This window comes from Necator americanus, chromosome V (assembly GCF_031761385.1).
Source record: "Necator americanus strain Aroian chromosome V, whole genome shotgun sequence".
Taxonomy (NCBI): domain Eukaryota; kingdom Metazoa; phylum Nematoda; class Chromadorea; order Rhabditida; family Ancylostomatidae; genus Necator; species Necator americanus.
Window position 1 is genome coordinate 2,613,613 of NC_087375.1, and position 27,982 is coordinate 2,641,594.

A 27,982-nucleotide genomic window follows, 5' to 3' on the forward strand; every position below is an offset into this window, starting at 1 on the left:
TGTTTTTATGCTCTTACTTTTACATTTTACATAAGTTAAATTCCATACAGAACTGTTTTGTTATGCGTAACATAACAACACATAGAATTATGAATATCTTCCTGCAGTCACCATTTTATTTAAATTCTTTGTAATGTCATACCGCATGTATTCGTTTTCACAAATAGTAGTCGATGGTTGTAACTGTGTACTTGTCTTATATAAATTCTTCTCTTCATCCAATGATGTTGAATGTTCCGATTGCGGTAGATGCTTTTTTGAGACATACTACAATAATATCTCCATCGATTTTGAGAATGATGGAAGTTGCAGAAAATGTTCAATGATCACACAGCTTATTTCAAAGCGTATGCGAAAACTCTAGCTAAGCAGTTTAGCGAAGGAAATGAAAGCAATGACACAGTAAAAAAACGAGGTCTGGTAGCTTTTTCAGTTTTCTTCAAAATTAATATTACTATTGAAACAATAGTTCAACCGGGTGCCTTCCGGGAAGTTTCATGCGTGCTGGTTATATATGTCATGCGATATCGTTTCCACTAAAACACAGGCGACAATAATATTCATGCCTTAGGTAACTGAAACGTGTTTGTCGAGCTGAACATGCTAATTATGCAATTCTCCTCGAGCCTCTCCTCCTCGCACCTTTATCCATTAATGCCGAAATGAGGAAGATCAGGTCGGCCTTAGATCGATCAAGAGTGATATAAAAAGACGTGTTCGTGTCGAGTGTAAAGAACACGAATTCGAGAGTCGTTCGCAAAAATACCTAGTTTTGTCTGTGTTTTGCTTAAGAATGAGCGTGATGAGACGCGAATTTCTTTGTTCGGCGATAGGAGACGGCGTTACAAGCAATGTGATGTAGTCCAATATTTTTTTAATGTTAAATTTATGTTCAATTCCGCATGTGGAAGAGTCCGATCCTCGCTGGGACCTAATTTTTACAGAACGAACTAATTTCGTTGATTCTCGTTGTTTAAAGCATTGAAATGGAGTGTCAGTTGAGAGGACGGAGCATTTTTCGAGACCTTCAGCTTTATTTTCTTATGCATGAGTTGATACAGCCAATGAAGCTGTTTGTAAAGTTTGTGCTCTGCAAGAAGGGCATCAAATGAGCCATGAAAAACGTGAAAAAGAACGAAAAAGACTTCGAAAACACTAACAAAAAACAAATGAAAGACAGAAAAAAAAAACGAATAAGAATAATAGAGGAACTACTGCGTGATGGAAGTTGTTGAAAACGATAGAAAGAACAACAAGAGAGAAAGAGAGAGAGAGATTTCAAGATTCCAAGAATCATGAAGATAATCACTTGTAACGCAGGCCCAACACATCCTAAAGTCGCCGTGTCGTGATTTTGACGTGGTGTGGAACCCACAACAAAAGCACATGGATACGCGCCGCATATATATGCGAGCGGTCTAAGATTAATGTTTTCTCACCAGCCTAGTCAAGTGAAGTCAATGAATAGACTCGTGAGGAGAACGAAACGTACAGAGAAGACCGTTCTAGGAACTAACGCGGTTCTCAAGCCGTTTTTTTACGACGGGAAAGATGAGAGGAACCACACTGCGTTCCGCAATCTACTACACGAACTCTAGGCTTTCACAGTGAGTTCCCGACCAAGTCAGATTCGTGGTATGCTGCTTTTAACTATGAAATAATTTGATTATCAGAAACGGTGATCAAAAGAATTCTAACCGGGAAATTATGTAGATCATAGAAGGGTGACCACCCAAGACCAGTCGATATCAGTCACCGCAATCGGTCACCTTGGCCTCGTCAGTGTCATCTTTCCTCTGTGTGGAATGAACCTTTTTTAGTTTTTGCTCTGGCTTCGCTGCCTCTAGCGCCACAGGACGTTTTGACTGAACTGCGAAAATGAATTAACCCACTTCCTCATTTCTTACTTACTTATTTCCATCTATAGTACCCACCGAAAGCACGTGTTGATCTAAGGCGTTATATTTTCGGCGCCTGTCGATGGGACGATCATTTTTAGGGCGGTATTTTCACAAAAAAATAATCCTGCTATGATGGTATTTCCCTGGTATTTCCTATGCATTTTGAGAAGTAAACGAGAAGGAAAGGCCCGAAGCTCAGAGCATGGGATCGATGGATGTGGATAACCGTAAATAATACTAATTTTAGTTCTCTCTCCATTCCTTTTTTCCTTAAATATCGATCTGACTTCCAGGGGGCATCCCACGATAACTTTATTGTGTTAATTTGCAACCGTTTTAAGCATGCGATGTTTCTCCGGCATACAAAAAACTGATTACTAATGCGTTCTCTATCGAAAGAGGTTTGTCAGAACTTCAGCAGGTTTGTATTTAATGCATGTTCTACGAAATCACATACACTACTAGCTTTGTCATAAGTTAAGGTGGTGTTATGTCGAAGACGGGACTATTTGTCATTCAATTCACCTGTTCTTGTGATGTCTGATGATGAAAGGGATGCATTTGACAAAGACACTGAAAAAGTCAGTTTTCCGTTCGCATATAGATTAGATCAGTTTCATTGCCAATTTCTTTCTCCGAACCCTTCAGTATCAACGCTTAAGGTACTTTCACGTCTCGAATACGCCATTAATCGTCTATCATCTGAAATCGTTGGTGCGGTTGCTGTAGCGGATGAAAAGAAACATTTGTCGCTTGTAGTTGGATCTCTCTGCAAACATTTGAAGTGTACAGCAAAAACAGTGGCCGAAATGAGGTGAAGTTCCAGCATGGACCCGTTTCCGATATTTTGACAAGATTACATTCTTTGGTAGGTGATAAACACTGAGTAAATCAATAGCCTCAAGGCACTAGGAAAAAAGTGGAATCTTGTTGACAAGTGCCATAAGGGACAAATAATATGCGAACAACCAGAGACGCGGATGCTACCTTCTCTGGGACATTTGTCTTGGGACCCTTATATGTTTGCTCGACGTGTGTTCTTACATGAGAAATTTAGTAGGAGAGAGATGTCAGGGCTGGATTTTTTCTCTTGTTATAGTAGTTATCTGTGGACAGGATTGTGTAGTCTTAGCAAAATCTTTTTCCATTAGTTTTATTTTGCTTCTTGAGCGCCTCTAACATCTTAGTTTGTAGGGATTTCTGTTACATTTTTTCGGTGTAATTATGCACAGTTAACATATTTGATGGTTGTAATAATAAGAAAATTCAATCTTCTCCAGTTTAACAATTTCTTCTGATGCGATGGCAAATCTTCGAAGAGTTTATTTCGTAAGCATAGGGTCTCTGCCCCTCTTTTCGTGCAGTTGTGCAGGTTAGCGTATTTCTGAAGGATTTTCCACGACCACTATTCAAAGAAGGGTATTTATACACCATCACACAAAGGAATGAAGAAATCGAATCCCAATCAACTAAAGCCCTAGGTATACCACAACAGCAAAACAAACGATAGAAGTAATGGAAAAGGATTTTGTTAAAGCTACATAATCCTCCTCTGGCTATGTGCATCATTATACGAAGAAAACAATGAAAAACAAAAGGAGAAGAGGAGGTCCTAGGAGCTTTCTGCGCTCTGTGGAGAGGAGAGAACATCTCACTCTTTGGCGTATAGACGCTAAAGTAAACACAGAAAGGAGCATTTATTTATTAATTGGTGATGTCCTTACGATCATTTCTATACAAACCTGAAAGGGACATGACAAATGTAAGGAAAAACATCGCAATCAACCCTTATTTAGCAAGATGACGGCCAAATTGCCTTCGCTTTCAGGGAACTTCGCTTACGCAATACGAATATTCAACAGAATGTACAACATCTTTATTCTCTCGTCGAAGCAAAACAACAAAGGGATCAGAAACGTGACAAGGTACTTTCAAATCCAAATACAAGCCGTTTTTCTCCGAAACAGTCTATTACAACAAAGTGGAGCAATAGTAAGTCCTCTTACTTTTTGAATTTAAGGTAATGTATATTTCTATCTTTGTCGACAGATAAGGACGAGAGAAGTGAGCAATCCAATTCGTATACGAAAAACACGGAGCCGAAATCAACCAACATACCGCAGAATGATTGGCAGAACGTTGTGACCGACTTGGAGACGAAATCGGACGACGGTACTGTCTTTTATTATCAAGAATTTTTTCCATGGATTCACAGTAACGTAATACGTGTATAAAGTTAAATTCATACTTTGTTACGCAAAACGATGTTAAACATCCTTGATGACTCGGTTATTTTAGAGCTTTCTAACCTGACACCTCATGACCGCACGCAGCTCACCGCTGAAAATACGAGGATTTTCGAGCGTTTTTCTCATGTACACGCTCATATTGAAGGACTCGAAACGCAAATCACTGAAATTCAGCGGCTTCATGGAGCATTTGCTGAGAAGGTTTGCGGTTTTTGTGGTTTTCTTCTTCATGCGGACTACGCTTTGAACACTTAGATTTCGTAAAGATTATGGAGCAAGAGAGGGATATCGAAATCATAAATGAAGCTGCATTGAGTACATCCGAAAATCTGAACGACGGAAATGAGTGGATACGTCGGGTGAGTAATAGTGCGCTGCGAGATGAATTGACGTACTCCTAGTCAGTGTTCAGTTCTAAGACATTGTATAAAAAAGGAACAGTTTCCGTTCAGGCCATAAGTAACTCGGCTGGACGTCGTGTGGTAGTCCTATTCTGCATTACGGTGATAACATTTACGCTTTTGTTTTTGGATTGGTACAATCCGTAATACTGCTGTGTCCTGTATGAAATCTTTTCATAAATATGGTGTAAACTGGGAACATGCATATAGTTTCTTCACATAAATTATATAATTCTGTGGAATTTTTGAAGTTAATTCAGATTAGTTATGGTGGTTATGGTTCCTTCTGATTGTTTAGATAAATCACTCTAGCTGTTCGATTCCGATTTCCTGCTTAACTGCTGAGAAATCAAATGAAAAGAGTTTGGTTCATAAATTCGTAAATTAAAAAAAATCAATTAAATTTAAAATAAGTTCAAAAACTCTGATACACTTTTGCCGTCCACCAAGAGTACCCGCACTGCTCATAATGCATTATCTGATTTCAAACATCTGTCTATTTCTATTCTATAAATATTTCCAGCAGAGACTATTTGGAGGACAGACTGAAAAACATCTCATTCACAGCTCCCATCAAAAACGATGGTGATCATGCAGATCATTTTATCTTTATTATGTAGAAAAAACTGAATGAACCCATGATGCAAGATCGTCACCGAATAAAATAAGATCGACAACAGAAATAATGCCGCATAGTTGGATATCTAAGCAACTGTCATTTCTGAGCTATCCATAAGAGTTATTGGCCGATCCCTGAAAACTTCAGGAAACTCTGTTGTGGCTAGAACGGCATTCGTTCTTCTTAGTTCTTCATCCTTTTTGGACTGCAGGTTAGTCTTCAACTTAGATAGCGCCCTTTGCGCAGCATCTCGAATACAGTTGAGAGTCAACTCGCCCAATGGTAACTTCTAAAAAAACGTCTAGTGCATTTAACACTCTTATTTCTTTGATTATGATATTACTTTCTACTTATTTGTAATAGTTTTTTGTCATATATCAAGACACGAAGGTGACAAGTTACAAACGCAATACACCTTTCTATATTCCTCCAAAATGACTCCACGTGGTGCCAAAACAAGTTCCAGAACTCCTGCGGCATTATCTATAAATAAAAAGAAAAATCAGACGATTTCTAAGCTTATCAACGCGACTAACCATGCTCGACAACTTTTCTCAGCACTCCAGCAAAGGGTGTCTCAGCAAGTTCGCTAGTATGACTCACCTGAAATCAGTTTAATGCCTAAAAATGAAATTTAAATATTTGAAAAAGCACTACAATAGCACTAAAAAGAGAAAGAAACACCGTGTCTCTTACACATTAGAATGAGAGAATATTACTACGGGATAATCCTAGAGAAACACGAGCGGGCTACCCTCATACCATACATACAGGGTACGCCGTTTGAACCCGGACAAATTTCTCGCGTGCAGAGGCGCTGCTTTCCACCGTGCCTCATAGGAAGAAGGTTTCGAACGCCATTTTTTTCAGCAAGAGGGTAAGGAGGGTTAGGAAGAATTATGACTGGCTACGCTCACACTCGTAACATAAAATTCAAGGTCTATGTTGTCGCACAGAGATTCTAGCATCGTCAGTTTCGTAATATGCTGTGTTTAAAAGGGAAGGATTTCCGCTGTTTCGACTAACATAAAGGAAGTACGGATAGATTCAATTATCTATAACTAGGAGATATAAGAGCGCGTTTCATGATATTTTAGCTACATTCTTAAATAGTTGTTTAGTCAATCAAAAAGGCTCCAAAGGTACTAAGTTTTTTTTGAGAAGGTACTTCAAAAAAGTTAGAGCTGTTAAGTTTTATAAACGAAAACTTTTCTTCTGATGATAATATGAAAATGGGAGTTGAAACCGCGAGAATATGCATCTACCTGCATCACAACTCTATGATCGGTCCAAAAATATCGGTCTCATTACGATCTTTACATTAGAGAGCGACAATTGTTATAGAGATTCAAAAAACAACAGCGCAGAAAAACAAATCTCTCAACCAATCATAACATGAAAATTTGTGCCAATCTTCGACAGCATCAAAACAGATTTGCAAAAAACCAAGAATTTCCAAAAATTAACATTACGAGATCGAGAGTGTGTTGGATAAGACGTCCGCCAACTTGTATGAAAAAAGTACGAGATTAAAAGCAAAAGCGTAATATTGATGTTTTCTTAGAAAGCACTCAGCCAGATACCTGTTCAGATTTCCTGAACTGAAAACTGCATTTCTACTTTTTTCTCATTATTCTTCCTATGCAACAACAACAAAATTGAAGAACAAAAAAATTCGGACCTGCCTCAAGTCGCTGTGCTGCACTACTGACTTCCAAACATCAAAAACTAGTGATCTAAGTTCCACACTGTCGCCGTTACCGAGAAGATCGGCCAGTAAGTAAAGCGCTCTAAAAGATAGCAACATTGACTAAAGAAGCTGCTTCGTTGATAACCCCAATCAATTTGATTAACTCTTAACTATGAATGTATGTACAATCAGACTAGAAATAAACCAACAACTACTAAACCTACTTGGAACATATAATAAGAATGCGTATTGTTAGAACGTAAATAACTAACAAGACGCAAGAGGACTAAGCACATTAGTTCTCATAAGAAATGAACCCGTAAAAAAGCAGTGTATAAATAAGAACAAACCGTTTATGACCTTCTACCACATCCGCATCGAGCATGTTCAACTCAACCATTTCACTTATACTTAGAGGTCTTTTCGAATCGTCTGGATAGACTGACTACAAAGTAAATCATCATCAAATAAAGCGAAGAACTACCGAACGTAACTGATCTATATGCACCTTAACAAGTGATTCCGGTATCAAGGATTGATGTTTTAGGAGCAACAGCCCCCTATTTGATTCCAGGATGACATCATCAGGAACATTTTCGCTACAGATGGCTGCTAGTTTCGAGAATGCAACGAAACTCTTTAAATAAACCGACTGAAAGAATAAGATGGTAAAACTATAGATCGAGAAGTGGACACTTACCCTCTGTCGATAAATGTCAGAAGTTTCACGAGTTGCTAAACTAAGGAGGCTTCGAGAAACCTGAAAATGTTCTTAACCGTAATTACGTACCTAAACAATTCATTGATTAATACCGACGATATGCTGACTTTTCTCACATGAAACAATATTTACCACAACATGACACAGTTTCTTTCTTTCTTTTTCTTGTTTCCCAGTTCACTTTGAAATACTAACTTTCTCAATTTCTTTGTAAATTGTCCAGAAATTAATCATACAGAATACTTGCTTCTTGTACATTTTAAAGGACGAACAGAAGACCACGCATTATTCCTCAATCCGATACTTTTCTTCAATGTTTGCAACAAACCTGCTCGAACTGATGATTCTGAAGTTCTCGCCTCCAACGTGTTCCTTCACAAGATAACAAGTAGCGATCAACACGTTCACCTTTCTCTTCCAGTAGCATTTGGTTGAGTTCTAAACGGTTATACGTAAATTACTGATTTCTTCAGCTAAACAAATACTCATTAGAAAACCTAACTGACTTTTTTGTTTTAAGTACCTACAAAGATACATATCAAACTCCTCTGCGACAAATCGCTGTTTGTAAGAATCCAATCTGGAACGTCGCTCAGCGCCATCCAGCTCAAGGCAAACATTGACCAATACTTTGAAATCCTGAAAATGTGATCCAAACTGTTTGAAATCAGAAAATTTTGCACCTACTTTAAACTTCTCTGCTAGATCGACTGCCACATCGCATTCTCCAAGATTATACAACGAAACGATAACGTCATGTCCATCTATTAATTCATTGCATTCGCTTAGATGGAAGCTTGCAAACCTAGAACGATTCATTGTGCAAAAGAGTATTAGTTTGTTTTTCTTGTAGTACTAACAAAAATAATGGAAACATGAAATCTAACCGAACTACATAGTTTTTCAATTTCGATCTTTGAGTTAGAGATATTTCCCTTCCTTGCATTTCATTTAAAAGAATTCGGCACTAAAATATCCGAAATGAGTTATATTTTCTCCAAACGATGAACATTAGAAAGTGAAAATGGAAACGAGAAAGGTGTCCAGTACCGCAACAGCATATGCTTGCGAAATTGTTCCTGTGGTCCATTGTATATCACTACCTGCTGGAATTAGTCCAGTCCTAAATAAATAGTATGTGTTGTGTATGGAAATAAGGGCAGCGTTCCAGAAAACTCAATATTATACTGTATCTACTAATATAACAGACAAAATTGGGGACCTAGTCTGTTGGAAGTATAAACCACTATAAAATTGTGTTGGTTCTAAACTAGTCGTGGCGCATTTAATGAATTTTGAGGTTGTAGTCGGCAACTATATGGTTATGAAGACGGTTGGTTGACAACAGAGCTATCGACGTATTGTCGTGGGAGCAGAAATGAATAGTAGTGGGTGTCACCTACCGTATAAGCAGGTGACACCCACCACTATCTATTTCTATAGATGGTCGGGGTAAAAAGGCTATTGTAGATGTTAGAGCATGCCTTATCATAGCAATTAGCGAGGGAGTGTATCCGAAGCAGGACCGCCGTCCTCGCTGCCCAAATACATCACTCTAACTACCTACCAGCTGCGTCGCAGAGCCATTGAAAGAGATCCTAATGTCCATCAGTAATCGAGGAACTTTTTTTTAAACGCTAGGGTATAATTACCCTGCTACAAAACTGCACCGGAGAACCAGACACAATTATTGAAACTCCCTGATGCCTGAATATAAGTTTACACTTTTCCAGATAATCTTCTTCCTCCTCAAATTTAGGATCAAATATTGCAAAAACAAATGGCAAAATTACGTTCCCGTCTAAACTTCAAAAAAAAGGAGAAAAACTTGGAAAATAGAAGCGGCACACTTTCAGCAGAAAGAGATGAAACCCGTCTCTCCGACAGCAAAAATGGATTGAAAATACTACTTTTCAATCCTCTTTTGCTGTCGTTATTCAACTTTATGCGCAATGTATGATGTATTTTACGGAACTTTCCACGGTTGGGAAAATATCGTTGTATGACGTGTGACCTGGCAACACGTTCTCCTGATAGTTTTTTCAATCACACTAATCATGTGAAAAAAAATCACACACTAGATGAGAATGTTTTGAATGTTTTTTTAACTATACTGCCACATTTCATATCTCTTTTGAGTCCAAGAGGTTAAGATAAGATGAAGACAACAATACAGCAAGATTTGTGGTCTCAAAGGTAAACAAAAATTGCACAAAGCAAACCTTCTATTTGTTTCGACTGCATTCACAAACGTGAGGAGTAGGTCGGCGCATAAGTGAATTAACAGTTCCTTTGCTTCTTTATCAGCGGTTCGTTTAATGAGTTCACGCATCGTTTCAACGCACGCTGCTGGCAAGTTGTGAATCAAAGATAGCTTAAAAATCACTATCGTACTTCAAAATATTTTACCCACGGAATCTGTACAATGACAACGAAGATCATGGAAATTGTAAAAAAAAACCAACAACTCTTAAATCTTTCAGCATTCCACTTACCTTTGAATATACGGCGGATTCGCAATCAAGGGAAGCATCACTTATGCGATGTAGTCGTTTGGTAACTTGTTCCATGATCTCAGCACGATCTTCTCGGATGCCCTCCCAGTTAGAAAGCGCAATTGCGACGGCTACTCGTTCAATCATCTAATGAAAACAATTTCAGTTTTTCATGAGAAAATCGAAAAAAAAAACAATGTTGTAGTTTCTGCAGAACTTTCCCTAATCACGCGAGGTTCACTGCAACAACAATTTGCAATGCAACTCAACGAGAACTTGGATTTCTCTGAGGAACAAAAGCCTTCGTATCAGAAATAATTAGTTGTACTCTGAAATTTCGTTTATTTTTTGTTTATTTCAAGTATCGTTGGATGAACATGATGGAAGTTCCATTTCGCAGTGCAAGAATGGATAAATGGATAAATGAATGGAGAAACAAACTAAATACGTTTGTACAGACACACGATGAAGGCAAATACTGAGTGCCTATTATATGGAAGTATCGGTCCATTCCTCATGCAGATTTTATTTCATTTCTTTTAGAACGACTTGGAGTTACTGTGAGCGCAGCCTATGATAACTGAATCAATGTCTAGTTATTAAGGCGAGTGGTCAGAAAAGCAGAACTGTGACCGAGTATCCTAAAGATTTAGTACTTCTAGATGTGCGTTCCTACATACCTCAAGTAAAATAGATGATCCGGTCCGAGAGCTAGAAAGAGACGATATTAGGACTTTGATAGATAGAACCTTAAGAGGTGTAATATAATTTTTTCACAGCTTTTCATGGAATTTTCGAGAAACAGAACATACTTTATCATAAACGTTCATGTGCTTGAGAAACAAAATAGTACGATTGCATACTATTTTCTTCGTATTCAATCCTTTCTCCGGCTGAGATCCGACTGAAAGCAAGTGCGTAAAAATGGATAACTAGATTTTTACCGTAAAACCTGTTCTCACCTGGCTGATCCAAAACATGTTTCAGGAAAATATACACTAAAACTACGAGATCGTTGTCCGGCTTTCTCAAAAGAGGTTTCATGAGTTCGCATGCTTCTACCTGGATATTCCGTAGAATAGAAAAAAATGTAAAGAAAATCACAGAGAAGAGGTGACCAACAATGTTCTTCGTGGCAAATAAAGTGAAAGCAGAAGCAAACAAGAAAAGCTGTCCATCATCTTGAGAAAAACTATCTTTCAAGTTACAAAGGTCGTCCATGAAGACCTTATCGTCAGAAAGGTCATCTTCGAAACCTCTGCAATGATCATCATATAAAATGGATCAAGCTAATAAGTCAAAAGTGGTTATGTTCTTAAATATCATGTTTATGATTACTTTAGAGAACGATGTTTGGCAAATTCCTTAACTCTGCAATACCCTGATTCCAAACATATTTGTGAAATGACGAAGAAAAATCTCTATAAATGCGTTTTTAAGAGAGGTACTCGGACAATCGTGGTAAGTTTACTCGGTGAAGTGAAATCAGAAATGATAATTAAGTGGATAACAGTTAATGAAAAAGTACAAGAAGTCTACAGAACTTCTGAGTACGACCATTGTACTGATGCTGCAACTAACGACATCTTTACTTACTTTGGCAGAAGGCGAACGCAATAAATGGCTCCATCAAAACTCATCACGTAGCAAAACCGCTCATCACAGGCTGAAGAAAGAGGAGAAAAATCCTCGTGTTTTTCTTAGTTTATCGCTATGCCCATCGAGGAGTGTAGAAGCGAGAGCTCTCAGCTTCTTGATGGTTTCATCCATTCATCAAGTTTTTAATCATGCGTTTTCGTCAGGCAGATCATAGCTTTCCATCAGCTATTTTGTGAGCAACTAAATCGCAGTTTTCGTCGCGGCGCTGCTAGAGATAAAAATCCTTCCCTCAAACACTTCGACCAACTTCAACCTCAGGAAGAGGTCATGGTTCAGATTTCAGTTGTGTGGACTAGATCAAGACGATGTCAAGTGATAAGTAGGTAGGGCGACCCACATAATGATAGACAAAAACCAAAACAAAAAGGCCTTTCGCCGCAAACGACGGCAATGGGGTGCTTGCGCACTTCTTAAACTTCTTTCTTACTTATATTCTGCCAGCTCACACAACGTCGAATGATGACCACCATTCGTTGCTTCAAAAAAAAAAGAACTAGTTTTTCTCAGTACGCAAAAATGCAAATGAGAATTACGAGAGGTTTCACCAAGCGTTAATAATGGGAACTTCTAGAAAGTCACTTTGATACCAACAAACTTACAAATGTTACAAAGAATTACATTCGAGTCAAAGCCAACATAATAACTTGGTGATTTCTTGCACTTTTTAATCTTGTTTCCAGCGTGCCTGGATAAACTGTTTCTTCTGGTCTTCAGAATCATACAAAATATTCATGTCGCTGTTCACTTCATGTCCACTCTCTCACATTCCCAAATAGACTCAACATCAACTCAGCGCTTTCGGAGTTTTTTAGATATAAACATGAAGAAAACTCCTTACTAAGGAGGGTTGAAAGGGCTGTATCGCTTCGGCGAAGTAGCCGCACTCCTCGAAGGATATAGCGAATTGGATAGAATCCGTGAAGAGAACTCACCGTGGCCAATTAGTTTCGTAACTGAGGAAAAAGGCACAACTTTGTTTAGCAAAGGTTCATAGCATCTGTCCAATTCATCTGGCAGCAGAACGGATTGCACTGAATTGCTAGTATGAAGCGGTACAAAGAGCACAACAAACTCTAGCTCGATCAACTGTGAAAATTTCCAACCGAAATTAGGATAAAGGATGAAGACTCCACCGGTAGGTTCGCAAGTGAATGAATTTGATGTTTTTCCAGGAACACAAAGAAAAACGTGGCCAATGAAGGATGATTCATCAGCTGCCTGTAAAGAAAATGATGGAGTTGACGTTTCACCGACTTCATTTTCGAAAGTCTTGTCTTTTCCGGTGTTGTTCTTCATCGACGTAGCACAGAAGCTACAGACGAAGAAGGGGGTCGGATGCACTTCCCTTCACTTCAGAGAATTGGCAGTGATCCATTTCACCTACTCTCCACCTCCGTTGTGACTGTGAAGTGTACAAATGTAAAAGTTTACATAAAACTGAGGTGCAAACCGAAAACTGAAGAATATATATTGGAAAGATGTAAGACAAACAGTCTGTGAATGTGTAGTTTCGCTTTTCGCTGCTCATGAAATATATAAAGGGATAAATTTTCAAGAATACCTCAAAAGTCCAACGTCTATCGATTGTTAAAGTTGAAAACCACTCCACCTTTGATGGATCATCGTGGTCAAAATGAGACACAGCTGAATTATGAAGCGCGCGTTATTCAGTTGCACTGAGCTTGAAGTTTGAGTATCACTTGCCTAAGAAAAATGTAACTTCTGTGGTGTTATCGTGAGTTCCTGCCAGTAACAGGAGAATTCCGCTGCGGAACACAGCAGCGTCAAGGAACCAAATATTTACTCCAGCTACTGGTCGCCCTCGTGCTGCACGCTGAATTTACAGAGTAAATACTTGTTAATTAAAAAAAAACACATCAAGACTTCTATCTGGCACGAAATACCTGCTAATTTAAACCAGATGCTGAACCTATTTAGAAATTCAGCATCTACAGTCGAGTCAAAGTGACCCGATCGAAGCCCTATATAATTTCGTAGGATTCTGCGCTCGAAGCGACACAGTGGAGCTAGAGACTGCGATGGGGATCTCTTTAGCTTCATTCATCTTTTCAGTGCGAGTGGAGCTATCAGAGATCCCATCTAAATCGCAAACGCTGGCTGCACCGCTCTGAGCGCTGGGACCTACACATTTGGACCAGGCTGCAAGTTTTCTTGACCTATATCGTGGATTTCTAAATTCGTCATTTCATCCAGAACCTTTAGATTAAAATAAAGGCGGAAAAACCTCATAGAAGCATGCAACTCGTTGCTTCAATTCGGAACGGATGTTGGTCTTTGGGGCGCTTTTGTTAGACAAATCGAATGTGTTGATTGTACTAGGAGATACGGTCACAACAAAAGGTCCGTTGCTCTGAAAATTTAAAATTCTCCGACGAAAAGGATTACGATAGCATCTTGAACGATGAAATAAGCGGAACTAACGCTGCAATCATCTTCAGAATTGCCTTGATATATTAGTGAAGTTACTACTCGAGAACTATAATTGGAACCATGTATTCACTAACAACAGTTAGAGATAGCTTAAAGTTAGGAATCGAATACCTTTCGTGCGGCATAGCTTGAGAACCGAAGATTATGTTGGACAAACGTTTTCCTATACCACGAGATTCTCGGGATCCAATCTTTGTCCATTGAATTTCTCCATGTGTACTCGTGTGTAACAGATATACAGATCCAGATGTGGTTGTGAGTACAAAAGAAGACTCTTAAAAAGCGGAAATGAGCGCAAGGACCACTCTCTACTTGAACAGCTATGTTCAGAAACTTCTTGGTACGTTCATGCACAAGTATTAGTGGTATAAACGAGTCAAAACAACCTCAAGCTCGGTGCAGTTGCGTAAGCGGTTGCGCTCTAAATAGAGCAGTCAGATTTCAGGATTGGGAGTTTGATTGGATCTTTTTATCGGGGGTCGTAAGTGCGGGCGAGTAAGAACGGAGGGGTCGTAGAAGGGGGATCGCGCAGTAGGTGATCGGAGTAAAACATGATAATCAGAACAAAACGAAGGTATAGATATATACGGAGGTCCTGCGTGTTGACACGAGATTTAAACGTCAAGGAGCTTTATACATATCTCAGTAAGGGAAGGCTCTAAAGAAGTCCACGCATGCGCAATGTCACCTTTCTGGATGGGCTGGTTTTCTCAAATCTAGATCGAAAAATTTAAGAAGAACTTATTGTTTAAATAACAACATAAAAAAAATGTCATGCTAATAAAGGAAAGCGAGTTTGTGCTTTTTACTTCCTGGAACTATTAAATGAGAGATCCACACGTTAGAATTTTGTCCAGGTGATACAAACCTCTTCTTGAAGACTTGAGAAACTGCACAGACAGAGTGACTTCACTGGCTAGGTCAATAGCAGTTTCGTCATTTACAGAAGATGTTAGTGAAGGGAAATGACGAGCAACACCCTCGCCAGAAATTACCAAAACTCCAGGCAAATCACTAAACTCTGGAAATAATGAAGAACCATTAATGTCAGAAGATGAATAATATGAAAAAAGAATTTACCATTTTTATACACCACTACTGATTTTGCGGAATAGGGGAGTCCTGAAGGTGGAAGGGGCAGCTGAACAGCTCGCTGATGAGAGTCTCCTTCCTGAAATAGAACACATAACATTTGAAAGTAAGTGCGGCGGACACAATGACACATAAGTCAATCAAAATTACGTTATAAAACATAAGTGGTCACCTTGTAGTTTGAAGGACAAATAATTGTGTCTATAGAGATAAAACTTAAGTTCTTTGGTTTTATGTTTCATTTGCGCAAACGTGAGAACGATTCCGTGCTGTATGATCTTCATCCTGACTGTAAAATCGATGGTTCGAAACCACTTCAAGCTAAACCAAGCTTTTCGATCTCTTCGGGATCGATGAACTGGTGTCAGGGTTGTCTGGGAATAAAAACACTGACTTGACACATCGGTTAGCCCTCAGAAGTCACTGTAAGGCTACGTACGGTTTCATAAACTTCAAACGATAGTGAAATGATGTTGAACGTGTAGACACATCACATATGGATTGATCAATGCTGTGCACTTTATCCCTTTTTTAACGCTTTTCTACTGTTACTTCACGCTGTTCATCCTTTCTTCTTGTTTTCAATGATTTTTTGAAAAAATCTTTTCTTATTCGTCATATTTACACAATCTGTAATGGGATCTAGGAAGCAACCAAGCTTAGAAGAACGAAAATGACACATAAAGATAAATCTTACCGCCGCAACACTCCAGACAAAAACGCTGTGCTTCGAGACCATCCAACAGAAACCATCTGCCAATGCTGTACAATCATCGGGGATTTCATCAATGCCAACTGTAACCGTGTTTAAAGCATTATGTATGTATCTGCCAATATCAAACGAATCCTATCACAAAATACGGCTTTGGAATTCACCACACTAATTATTTTTGAAATAGTTGTTACAGATTGAATAAGCCACTCAGCACATGGTGCTTTACCCGTTGATAACGGTGCTGTCATTCGGAGAAGGATGAGTAAAAACCCCTAATAAGAGTAATGGTCTTAAGAAATAGTCAAACATACCTGATTGCAACGTTTCCATAACGAGAGCAGGATATTCGCTAGAAATGCGATCCAGCACTAATTCCAGTTCATCCGCTGCATTCATTTTGAGTATATCGACTGCAATACTTTCTCAAGTTTTCATACAGCTTCGGTAAGAGGTGCAAAAATAGTTGAGCAGGGAGGAGAGGGGCACTCAACACTGCTCTAATTGAACTGTATTTTTGAGCGCAAAAACCATTCCTAAATGACACATCCCTTCCCATTTGAGAAGCCAATTGTTCACCAATCCATAGTTCATCATTGGAATTGAATAGCTAAGTTAGTCGGGGTACTCAAATCTAACCATAAGTCTTCGAGGATCTATGAAATAGTGGCTACAGCTTGTAAAAGAAAAAACTAAGATGTAGCCGGAACTTCTAATGCTTTAACTTTAGTAAACTATCCAAGAAGACCTACTGTAAGTGAACAGCTAAGTCATATCATGTGGTTTTTTCTAACGAACCGAGAATGCCACACGATATGGCTTCTCCGCAGCCCGCCTCTGACTATAGGAACTTTTTTTTCTTGCGCACCAAAGTACAGGTCACTTCGAGCAGTGTTGAGTGGCTAAAAAAAGAAGATAGAGCTGGAACTATTGTTTTAACTTTAAAAAAACCCTTTAAACAGGTTTACTGGTAGCGAACAGCTAGGTGATAGTTCTTCTTCGTTGACAGTGCCATCTAGTATTTGAAACGAAGAGAAAGAACCGAAAATTGCAGAAAAAATGGATTCCCTGCAACCGGCATCTGACAGTAGAGAAGGGTCATTGTGCTCTAGGGACAATCTTTGCGTTTTAAGTGCAGTTCGACTGGAGCAGTGCTGTGCGACCCCTCCACCAACTAACTTCGCAGGCTGTAAGAGATCCCAGCTCCCAAGGGAACAAATAAATAAATATATATATATATAATGATATCAGAACTGCCGAGTAACCTTAGCGGCAATCTGAACGACTATTCTATCATATAAAACAGTAATATGTTTGTCTCTCAGACGTGAATATCTCAAAACAACAAAACAAACACTAAAACACAGTAGAGGAGCAGATTTTGCGGTTCGCCTGCTCCTTCGCGGGCCGATGCCGGAGCGCGGCATCCCGCCAGGGTTCGAATGGCTTGCGGGAGCGTGTATTGTGAACAATCCAGAAGTATTCTGCATATCATCTTCTCATCCTTCTCTAATCAGATATGTCATAATGGAGGTTTTATTCACATTATTATGGTTTATTGATTTCTTACAAAACAAAGGTATTTTGCTTGCTTCGGAGCCTTTCTATCACCGAATGCTTGCAGGTATCGGTCCACTCAACTTCTTTTCTAACAGCCAGCAAAAGCAGCCCCAGCATAGAGTCTATCAGAAACAGCAGAAGCGAAAAACAGCAGAAGCGCTAGTGGAAAAAAGAAACACAGTTTAAGTGACATCATTTTATCGAACAAATGGCATGAAGAATAAACCGCTGTTTTATTTACATGTAAGTAAAAACGCACTGGGTGTTCTGGTTATAGTATGGGCTGCAAGAGTTAGCGAACAATTGTTAATAATGGTAGGCGCAACGTGCCCTTCCCGAGTTTGGAGAGGGATTACTCCTCCTCCGGAATAGGCAAAAGTTACTGAGGTGTGGTCTAATAAAGTCGGGATCTTAAAACCTAAGCATCAATCTTACAATCCCATTAATCTCATCTATCATATGTAGGACACAGCTACTAAAAACGTCAAAAAGAGGAAGGGCAGAGGCTGAAATTGAAAGCATGGATCGTTTCGCCTCTACCTAGACGATCCACTTTAGGCCTTTATTTGTGCAAGTAAGTAAACAATTAAATCAATCGTAGCCCTAAGACCTAAGCACTAGTGTTAGAGGATCTGTGACATGTAAGCTAAAGCTACTAAGAGAAAAAAGTAAGTTAGAGTTAGAAATAGAGGTGTTACTGAGTGCCCCCCCCCCCCACAACTACATTTTCCCCCACTTTAAATTAGCACCTCTGAGGCTCCTCAGTAGCAACATTTGGTGTGGACTGACTCTCTCCTCTACTTCCTTCTGAGGTATATTGCGTCTAACGGTACAAATTAGAATGGAGTGATACCTGTAAACATTACGTTATGATAGAGAGGCTCTGAAATAAACAGAATGCCTCTGTTCTGTTCCGTGACGCAGCCGCCGTCACAAGACCTAGGCCGTATTGCGTTTTAGTGGTTACTGTGCTATTTCTTATTGGTTATTATTATTATTTCTTATTTCTTCTTATACGACATTGAAATCTCGAAGGGGGGACAATGAGCAGTCTCTCTTGTGTAGAATTCCAATACTTCATGTTCATGTCCTAAAAATACTTATTCTTCAGGATTTCTTTCATTTTCACGATGTGTTAGGACTCATTTACGATTTCGTTCCAGTGGACTCTAAAATGGTGGTACCAGAGGGAGACACTCTTACTCTCGGTGTTGGAGGTTTCAGCGCTGCCAAGGTATGCTTTTTATTCTTATCTGGAATAATTGGACGACACCGTCCGGTTCAAAATCGATCAAGGGTGACATTGCGTTGAAGGAATATAGGTTTGAAGATCTCGAATATAGAAAGAAGTTGAAAATAGATCAAGAGAAACTTGACAAGAAGCGAAAAAATGGGTATATCCGGGGGAAAATGTAGTTGGAGGTGTCACTCAGTGGCACCATTTCTCGACGCTCTAACTTACTTTTTTGTCATAGTAACCTTAGCTTACATGTCCTAGATCCTCTAAGACTAATGCTCAGGCCTTAGGGATCCCGATTGATCCGATCATTTACTTCAAGAAATAAGGGCGCCTCTCCCCAACTATATTTTACCCTATTTTCGAACAATAATAATGAACAACAATTAGGAAACGATAGCTCCGAACAACAGTGCTCGTGCTATATCTAAACGTAAGCATATAACTGTGTGAGTTCTTTCTCCGAGCATACAGTTGGTTTACGATCTATTGAAGGGTCAGAAACGCAGCGAGTCGGTTGACAAAATCCATGACAAGGTGATGAAATCTGGGGTAAAATGTAGTTGGCGGGGAATCAGTGGCGCCATTATTTCTCGAAGTAAATAATTAAATCAATCGGGGCTCTAAGGCCTAAGCATTAGTCTAAGAGGATCTATGACATGTAAGCTAAAGTTACCAGGAGAAAGAAAGTTAGAGCCTCAAGAAATAAGGGCATCACTGAATGCTCCCCCCCCCCCAACTACATTTTCTCCGAAATTGGTACACACAAAGTCCATGAATACCGGTCTTGGTCGATTTTGAGCGGGTCCCGTGTCTCCTTCGAACTATTCTTTAATTTTCTTTTGTAAGTATTAGTTCTCATTCCTCTAGCATATTCTTCTTCCAGTCTATTATCCATCATTTTTATTGATACTAATTATTACTAGGAATTCTGTTGACTTTTTTTATTACTTTGGTTTTCTTGTGATCTGTTGCATCATATTACGGTTTAAGCGGCTTTCCCCTGCACCCTATAAGCATATTCCGGTGTATCCACTGCGTTCTCCTGCGGTCAATCTCTCCCACTGCAACATTTCGCCAATTCGTCCGTCATGTTCGAACTGCTTCCCAGAACCTGTGCTTGGATTTAAGATGCAGGATTATGTGGATCTTCTAGAATTTTCCAGGGTAAGTGCACGTTCAGTAGCAGCACTTTTATTTATTTATTTGATTATTTGCTGAATATTCGAGGAGTTTTTCGTTAGGATATTCAATTCGTTCGATGTGTTTTCATTCAGTTGCTCAAATATTCAGTTCCGAGTAACAGTGCACATTTAGTAACGTCACCTAGTGTGGTAATGTGCGATGTTGATGATATAGAATATAGAGGTACGAAATGGCGTGAGGGGTTTCATAAATATATAGAAACACTCTGGGTTTCATATTTCAGTTTTCTTGGTTATGTTTTAGTGGAAAACTGAAACGACTGAGCTACACGTTCCTCTTGCGTCGTGTGACCATTTTATCTTCTCCCTTAGGAAAGCTGGGTATCGAGTAATCTGTATTGAATACAGTTATTTTATCGCTCTGTCCAACTCAGAGGTTGCACAGTGGCGCAAAACTGCGGTGGTGATGAGTTTACAAACAACTAGTGTAGAAAATATCGCTGGCAGACATCAACATGATTTTCTCAATTGCTGCTGCCTGTTTTGTTATGTTTCTTCGCTATATTGCACAGAATTTTCTAAATTGTCGTTATTCCGTGAAGTTACATTTGCTTTTTGCTGCTTTTACAACATTTATCCCCACTTTCTGGTCATTTATGTAGCCTAATTACAATTTTTTTAATGCATTTTCTTGAGTATTAGTATTATTATTAATTTTTTGATCATAGGAGAAAATTCTCTTCAGGTTTTCAGAAAAAAGGAAAAGGAGCAATTTATTATCAAATCAAACCTTAGTTTCCCATATTGGTGTATTACACACAACGCATTTGTACGAGACTGTCGTGGATTAGCAATGCTAAATTGAGACAAAAGAAGACGGAAGTTGAGAATGGGAAGTGAATAAACCGTATTAAGTTAGTACTAGAAAGAACAATTTGAATACATAGTTGTCTTTGTTAACTAATTCTTGATTTCCTAGGCACTCGATATCAGCAGTTCTTCACAATCTTTGCTGAAGTTTGTTTCAGAAGATTTCGTTGGAATTGTCAAAAAAATCCAAACGTAACCGAAAACGTTCTGGATTTAGTTAGGACTTCAGCGAACATTTTGCAGAATTATTCTTGTTATCAGTGGGCTTGCACTCATGCCCTCATTTTCCTTAATCTAATTTGTTGCAGTATGGTGGAATCCCTCATCCTATTTTACCTGGTGCTCGGCCTCCTTCGCCATGGTTTGCAGACTTGCGGTACTCTCTCACCACTCCACTCCCACATTCTTATCCAAGTGTTTACAAGGAAGTTATAGAGTCTGATAAGTAAGCAGTTTCCGCAATTCATGAGCTATGTGCAACTGTAATCCTTATTGATAATGCTACCGTCACTGATTTTGTCGAGGTCGAAAGTGCTTTCCCAAACCTGATATATCTTTTGCTAACGATATTGTTTGCGAAAATTTAATTTATTTGTCACCTGTACCAAGTAGATTTTTCTCCTTCTTCTGAAGATTTTGGAACATGCGTTTACTATTTTTAGAGTCGCTGCTGCAGTAGTTCAAGGAGAAAAGCCCAGCACACCTATGCTCAAAGCAAAAAGGAACGTTAAAACGTTCTTCAGCGAGATTCATGCCTCATTATCACGATTCATATGTAAAATTTGTGGTTATATTCTCTTCAAGGTATGAGGAAAAGAATTTGTACTGAAACAGATTTTCGCACACTGCAAATTTCATAGGTATTTCGTCGTCTTATGACTCGTTTACTTGTATGTCCAGCACAAATGAAGAGACTAGTCGACGCTGAAAAGGTAGGCATTTTTGCCTAAGTTATAATATCAAATTTTGGAAGAACCCATTGTATTTTTATTCCAAGAGTTTATTCCGAGTATAAGACAATATATAAGAATTTGTTCATTAAGACTGGCATTCCCCTCGTCTACCTTCCTCTGCACCGCTCTCATCTCGATTATCTACTTATTACATGGAGCTCCTGGCACTTCGGCCTTCGTCTTCCACATATAGCTTCCGGAGACAATTTGAACCTTAACGGCCTCGGGTAATTGTAATCTTTCGATGAGGGCACATTCTCGTGACTCGGAATATTTTTCAGATGGCTTCTTCGTGCCACAGGTGCGTTTTTCATTCGACGACGAACCGAAGTGAACGACAATAGTGGCAAAGATGTAATTTATAGGTTGGTGAATTCTGATAATGTTCGGTAGACTGTTGATCATTACTACAAAGAGTTGCTATGTCTATCGTTGATTAACCCCTCGGAAATATGCGAATTCGTTTGATTTCAATTGTTTTTGTTATATGTATACATATGTATATATGGTTTATTTTGTCGCCCACACGCATCGCTTTCTAGATGGAGAACTGGTATGAGCGTGGCTCCATCTAGAATGCAATGCGTCTGGTATTCCGATCGATAGGAGTTGCGACGGCCCCGATGAAATCTTTCACCTTTTAGAACAAAAATAAGTTGGACTACAACACTGAAATGTGCCCAGTCACGAACACCAGGGAGCTGGGAACCTTTAAGTGTTGAAGTCGTAGCAAAGTCCTGCTTCCTTACTTCACTGTCATCGTCCTAGCGATTGCCATGCCATCAGAAACAACAAAGCGCTCAACTGCGAGCACGGGGTCCATATCGTTTCTAGAGGTAGTTCCCAGTGCACGCTTTGCTGGGACAGGCAATTCTCCTGCTTTTCGTGGTTGAATCGGGACAACCATTACTTAGAGAATCATTAGCTTTTGAAAAAGTGTTCACCCATTTTCTCGAAAGCTAGTGATTTTTTAATTAATGGTTTTATATGCAAAGTTACTTTTTTAAGCCATAATAAGCTCTATTTAATTGCAGAGCTGTTCTTCACTCGTACGTTGAGCAACTTCTGAAGAAAGGGCTATGTATAGAATTTTTCCTGGAAGGGACGAGGTTTGCTCTTAAGGTTACAAGATTTTCCTTATAATCTATTTACTTGTCTATCTATGCACTCACACCATTTGGATGGATAAGTGACGAGCTTCAGAAACATACGGGGAAAAATCGCGCAGAGACCAGAAAAAACCTCCACAGCAAACAGCATAACAGCATATTGATGAGGATCGTAAACATAGCGAGCAGCGCTGATTTATTCTTAGCTAGACCGATTTTTCGAATTTGAAGAAGTTGAGAAAATCGAACTCATCACCTTGAGAAGTTTTGCCAGAGGATATACTTCCATTGTGCAACACAATTCGAGAGATATTATAATTACCAAAGCGCTTTTAGATGGTTAGTGCTTGTAGAAGAATATTCACTTTTTAGAACCTAGTTTTCTCTGTGCTAAATGACTGAGACTGTTAGTTGTGAAGTATAATACATGGACGCAGCGAATTAAGCACAGTTTGTGCATGTTCCTCCTTCCTTTTCTGCATAGTTGTAGAAAAAACCTCATATATCTCGCTGTGCTGTCTTCACAGATGCTGTCCTCTCCTACTCTTTTTGCTTCTGCGATCACCCTTGCTGGACATTTTTTGTTTTCTGTTCCTCCTTGAATGTCACATACTATCAGGTGTCGATTCGGCAAACCTTTGTTACCGAAGCACGGCCTTATTTCGAATGTTATCACATCGGTACAGCAAAGTAGGTTTTGTTTTTACGACTCAGTACCTATTTATATTGTTCCAAAGTTTGTGTTCAGAAGTCATTACGGACTGTTATCTAGTGCCTGTATCCTACACTTATGATAGTGTTGCTGAAGGTGTTTTCCTTGATGAGTTGATTGGAGTCTCCAAAGTGAGTGTCACGAGTTACCTATACAGTAGGGATATTGTACTGTTCCGATTATAAGCGGTTGCGCTTATTTCAGAAACGTGAAAGTGTTGTTGGGGTGATCACTGGAATCTTCAAAAGTTTTGGGAAGTCGAAGAGATGCGGAGCTGTACGAATGCACTATGGAAAACCCGTTCTTCTTTCGGTTGGTCTTCTCTATAGTTGTGCCTAATTTAACGCCATATTTCTGTTTTTCGCATTACAGGATTACTTGAACGCGCTGAAAGAAGCTCTCACATCTCGTGAAGGAGTACCAGAGTTGACCCGCATACCAAATGGTTTTGCCTACAGGTGGTTTTAAATAACGAAATGGATTCCAACATTTGACGATTACTTGTATCAATCGTCTATTTGAAGTCTTTCCAGAGAGTTGTTGCAAATCCATGGTAAACGTGAAGAGAAAGCAGATGACAGAACTTTGGTTCGATCCGTGGGATATCACTTAATCTACGGTAGGTAATCTACATCTCGTTATTTATTGTGTTATACATTTTCGAATGGATTTAGTTAACCCGCTATTTAGAGGCACAGTCTATTGTGTCGATTTCGTTGGTCTCTGTTGTGAGTGCATTGTTGATGTGCAAGTTTCGACAGGTGTGACATACTTGCTCTCCAGTCGTTCCTATTTTTTCGCCTACAAAATTCAGCTTGGAAGAGAACGCTGGATGATTACAGGGTGTTTCTATAGAAATACTGTCCGCCGATTGTCAGTGGCTATGTGAGCAGATCATTCATGATGGTTCTGAAGTGATGGGTTGGCATAGTGGCGAGACTTGTGGTCGAAACGTCGTAGAGGTAATGTGACGGAATTTTATTTGCTGATCTTAAGAAGTACGCATTCAATCAGAGGTGTTAGCATTACAGGATTACTAAAAGCCTTTTATTTTTACGTTAATTCTGTACAATTTCAGTATGGTCTTCAGTACATGCGTGATTCAGTGGAGCGCCTCATAGATCCAAAAGAAGGCACTGACAATATATTTTTGATCAACAACCATCGGCAGCTGATAAATATGGCGTATAACAAAAACGCTCTTGTTCCACTTTTTGCTCTACGGTCGGCTATAGGTTTGTTTGTATTTTCTTTGATGATGATACATGCAATAATCGGAGCCGGTGGTCCGTCCCTTTCACTTTTGGGCGGTTAGCGACGGAACCCTCATCTTTTGAGCTGCACCCCATGAGCCAAACCCCTTCACCTGAGGAGGGTCCGGCTCCTTTCTACCGCATTTATGCCTCAAAACTAGGTAATAAAATCGTTTCGCTTTGCATTCTGCTACAATGCTCCCCCTCCATTCACTCTCACCGAACATCACACAGATAGAATATCGATGTGCAGTTAAAGCGTCCAGTTAGACATGTTAGGCTTGGACTATTTTGAATTTGGGAGCAATGTTAGCATATTCAACACCCCTGAGGCGACCGGTGGTGAGAAAGGGAGGAGAGGTTGCGAGAAAGAGGTGGAACATTGTCAAAGGACGGATCTTCTTTTCGTAACTCATGGAATTGAACGGAACTTGGCCAAAGGAGGTAACGGGATGAGACAAAAACGTGGCTGCGACAGTATACCGGAGTGCCAATGACGGATGTCAGTACATCGTGGACAATACCTTTAAGCAATACTGATAATAGTCCACCGATATTGTTGGTATTGACCACTTTTCGCTATATACACAGTGAGAACGTGACAGCAGAGGTTTTTTTTTTCACATGTGTAGGTCATAGTTTCTACGTATGTTAAGAAACTTTCTAACCTTTTGAGATAATCTGTGGAGTTCTTCACTATTTGGTAGTTAAACATTTTAGAACACGTATTCATTTTCATATAAGATATTGTTGGGGCTGACGAAGTCTACAATCGCAAATAAGCGGCAGCAGCTGGCCCATGGTTAATAATCCCTATTTTCTGTGTTTCTTCAACAAACGTTTTCTAAAGACAGATATGGGATTTTTAAGCGTAGTGTTAATGTAGCGAAATTCCAGTGCTTGGACAGAATTCATGGGATATTCACTGCCAGTGGATGCGATAATGGTGGAATAATTAACCTTCAAAATTGATCATCCTTTTCAGGATTGGTGATGGTATCTCGCCCTTCTCCGCTTCTGTTTAACGAAGCGTTGAACGATGTCGCTCTCATATGTGATTTGATGCAAGTCGAAGTTATTTTTTGCAAAGTACGAGTTTTTTCTTTGTACAAGTTTACAAAGTATACCGAAGTTTTCGTTACTGTCCTTTCTTCAGCCGTGCGAAGATCTTCGGGCGATCATAGCAGCAGCTATTGGCAGTAGCGATTTGAGTCATGTAGATTACGGACTACTTCGCCTTGAAGGTGACGAAAAGGAATTTGATGGCGAGATTAATCCAAAGCTTGAGGTGACTTCTTTTCCTACCGATATGCGTCTTGTTCTCTTATATTATTATCTGTAGTGTTGTTAGCACAATTGCTAAGGCCAGGTTTTTGCCAATTTTTTCTCCTTCCTAGACTTTTCCTTTTCTCCTCATCTTCGTTTGGTAATTTCTGAGATTCTCGAGAAAAAATTATAAGAAGTGTACATGTTAATTAAATTTTTGTTTGTAATGTTGACTTATATCCAAAACAAATGTTAATTTGTATCCGAAACATAGGTATCAACATGCAGTTTTACTGCTTCATATGTATACACGGATTTTATGATACACTACTTCGATTTTTTTCGACTATGAAGTGTCTCAAATATGTCAGAAGTCGAAATTTGGTATATTCTTTTTTCTCAGATTTAATTCAGGTTTTAAGTTTGCTAGAGACATGCTTTTGCAGCAGTAGACAATTAGCAACACTAAAAAATGAAAGATATTGCGGATTTGGAATAGCTTACATGGTAATAAAAACGGGAATTTCTGTAGGTCCGCGATGCAATGTCTTTGGAGATCCTAGTATTTTACTCAAACTTCTTGCGCCCATTCATGCAGTCATTGTACCTTGTTATTGAAAGACTTCTGGCTGGTGACTCGATTACACAAGGTAGGTTTTTATTCTTTTAGCATTGCTACAACAGCTAAAGCATCTATTCAGAATCGCATACAATTCGACTGTGGTGTAGGAAATCCATCGCCGGCTCTACCCACCTACCTTTTCCTCTCCTTCGTGAGTTATCTTAGAACATTTTAGCCTAGGGTCAAGGGTGTGTTGGGAATTCGGTTGGAAAAGATGTTGTAGAGGAGGAATTTCCTAACAGAATTGTGATTGAAAAACTCTAGCACGCAGAGAGAAACTTGCGCTTCAAACTCATTTCTCATTTCTCATTTTCTTCAAACTCATTAAAAGGGTTTTACTATGCGTAGGTTTTACGTCGCTCTATTCTTGGTCGCGGAAATTGTTAATAGTAAGAATTTAGGTTGTTATGTGACTCATTTGCGCTGTTAGAAATTATGTAATAATGCAGAAAGTGTTGTGAGATTTGATTTACCAAATGAACTTATTTCTTACTTGTTATTTTTTGTTTTTCTTTCCGAATATGACTATTTTCTATTTCAGTAGAAGCAGTGAACTCAGATTCCTTCCGAAACTCGCTCCGTTTATTGCGATGCAAGGGAATACTGACAAGTGATTCGAAGCAATTTGATAGGAAACAGGCAGAAAAAATTCGCGATGACCTACTACGGTTGCTGACCATAAATTAATTGTGGAATTGCTGTAACAAACCTCTCTAGTATTTCCGGTAGCTTCCAAATATTTGGTTTTCCTTCGTTTTTAGGGTAATTCTAGTCTTTACATTTTCAACCGCAATTTTTTTATGAACAAAAAATCCTAGTTCATTGTTTTCTCTTAATCGAGCTATATTACAATTCCATCAGATTAGTTGTTATCTTCTCAATACTATCCTTGCTCTGAGCAATGAGATTAGAAATTAGGTGCTACAGTTTGTTTAGCTTTGTTATTGTTATCTCAATCTAAGTTACGTGTTGCTTGTTAGACCATTTTGTTCATTTTTCTAAAATTTTTAATAGTCAAATAAACAATGATTTAAAACTGTTCACTGTGAAGAGATGAGTAGATACAGGTTAAAAAAAATGACAAGTTGATAAAGAGTACTGAAGGACGACAGATAAAATTTACAAATCTGGAAATATTATAGAAATACGGCCAAACAAATCCAAAATTTTCATGTTCGGTTAGACAGTGCGTGTTTCTCTGCTTGTCAGGAAAAAAAAAACTCCATGAAAGTGAAAAATATTGTATCGGCGTGAAATGGAGTTCC

At 39.0% G+C, this 27,982-nt stretch overlaps 3 protein-coding genes across 7 annotated transcripts; 2 read left to right on the plus strand and 1 right to left on the minus strand.

Annotated features, from left to right (window-relative positions):
• Positions 1 to 173: 173 nt before the first annotated feature.
• Positions 174 to 4,698, plus strand: RB195_012748 (uncharacterized protein; the record flags this gene model as incomplete). Of its 2 annotated transcripts, XM_064202259.1 has the most annotated exons (10): positions 174 to 245; positions 313 to 415; positions 2,243 to 2,322; positions 2,384 to 2,482; positions 2,564 to 2,715; positions 3,730 to 3,893; positions 3,951 to 4,073; positions 4,200 to 4,351; positions 4,417 to 4,509; positions 4,603 to 4,698. In XM_064202259.1, the coding sequence occupies 10 exons, from the start codon at positions 174 to 176 to the stop codon at positions 4,696 to 4,698; spliced, it is 1,134 nt and encodes a 377-aa protein (XP_064058140.1). The 2 variants fall into 2 exon arrangements, with proteins under 2 accessions (XP_064058140.1, XP_064058141.1); XM_064202260.1 differs by lacking the exon at positions 174 to 245 and having other exon boundaries at positions 316 to 415.
• Positions 4,699 to 5,255: 557 nt separating this feature from the next.
• On the minus strand, positions 5,256 to 18,324 carry RB195_012749 (uncharacterized protein; the record flags this gene model as incomplete). 2 transcript variants are annotated; one of them, XM_013452126.2, is made up of 30 exons in its annotated part: positions 5,256 to 5,459; positions 5,586 to 5,653; positions 5,707 to 5,773; positions 6,852 to 6,960; positions 7,211 to 7,305; positions 7,369 to 7,497; positions 7,561 to 7,620; positions 7,910 to 8,019; positions 8,088 to 8,220; positions 8,269 to 8,386; positions 8,469 to 8,548; positions 8,632 to 8,704; positions 9,804 to 9,955; positions 10,077 to 10,223; positions 10,757 to 10,825; positions 10,889 to 10,980; positions 11,039 to 11,138; positions 11,199 to 11,334; positions 11,673 to 11,742; positions 12,668 to 12,766; positions 12,839 to 12,953; positions 13,297 to 13,379; positions 13,440 to 13,569; positions 13,981 to 14,106; positions 14,178 to 14,232; positions 14,298 to 14,460; positions 15,055 to 15,207; positions 15,267 to 15,357; positions 15,976 to 16,073; positions 16,305 to 16,389. In XM_013452126.2, 30 exons carry the CDS (start codon positions 16,387 to 16,389, stop codon positions 5,256 to 5,258), a joined length of 3,210 nt encoding a protein of 1,069 aa, XP_013307580.2. The 2 variants fall into 2 exon arrangements, with proteins under 2 accessions (XP_013307580.2, XP_064058142.1); XM_064202261.1 differs by lacking the exons at positions 5,256 to 5,459; positions 5,586 to 5,653; positions 5,707 to 5,773; ... (7 more) ...; positions 8,469 to 8,548; positions 8,632 to 8,704 and adding exons at positions 9,219 to 9,288; positions 18,300 to 18,324 and having other exon boundaries at positions 16,305 to 16,403.
• On the plus strand, positions 17,401 to 27,404 carry RB195_012750 (uncharacterized protein; the record flags this gene model as incomplete). Of its 3 annotated transcripts, XM_064202262.1 has the most annotated exons (22): positions 17,401 to 17,523; positions 18,662 to 18,784; positions 19,781 to 19,954; positions 21,111 to 21,247; positions 21,465 to 21,606; positions 21,663 to 21,734; positions 21,846 to 21,982; positions 22,037 to 22,120; positions 22,790 to 22,864; positions 23,484 to 23,554; positions 23,613 to 23,707; positions 23,781 to 23,888; positions 23,949 to 24,034; positions 24,110 to 24,195; positions 24,267 to 24,337; positions 24,419 to 24,538; positions 24,655 to 24,811; positions 25,815 to 25,918; positions 25,986 to 26,117; positions 26,628 to 26,745; positions 26,797 to 26,868; positions 27,259 to 27,404. In XM_064202262.1, 22 exons carry the CDS (start codon positions 17,401 to 17,403, stop codon positions 27,402 to 27,404), a joined length of 2,433 nt encoding a protein of 810 aa, XP_064058143.1. The 3 variants fall into 3 exon arrangements, with proteins under 3 accessions (XP_064058143.1, XP_064058144.1, XP_064058145.1); XM_064202264.1 differs by lacking the exon at positions 17,401 to 17,523 and having other exon boundaries at positions 18,725 to 18,784; XM_064202263.1 differs by lacking the exons at positions 18,662 to 18,784; positions 19,781 to 19,954; positions 21,111 to 21,247; ... (16 more) ...; positions 26,797 to 26,868; positions 27,259 to 27,404 and adding an exon at positions 17,615 to 17,713.
• Positions 27,405 to 27,982: the final 578 nt, after the last annotated feature.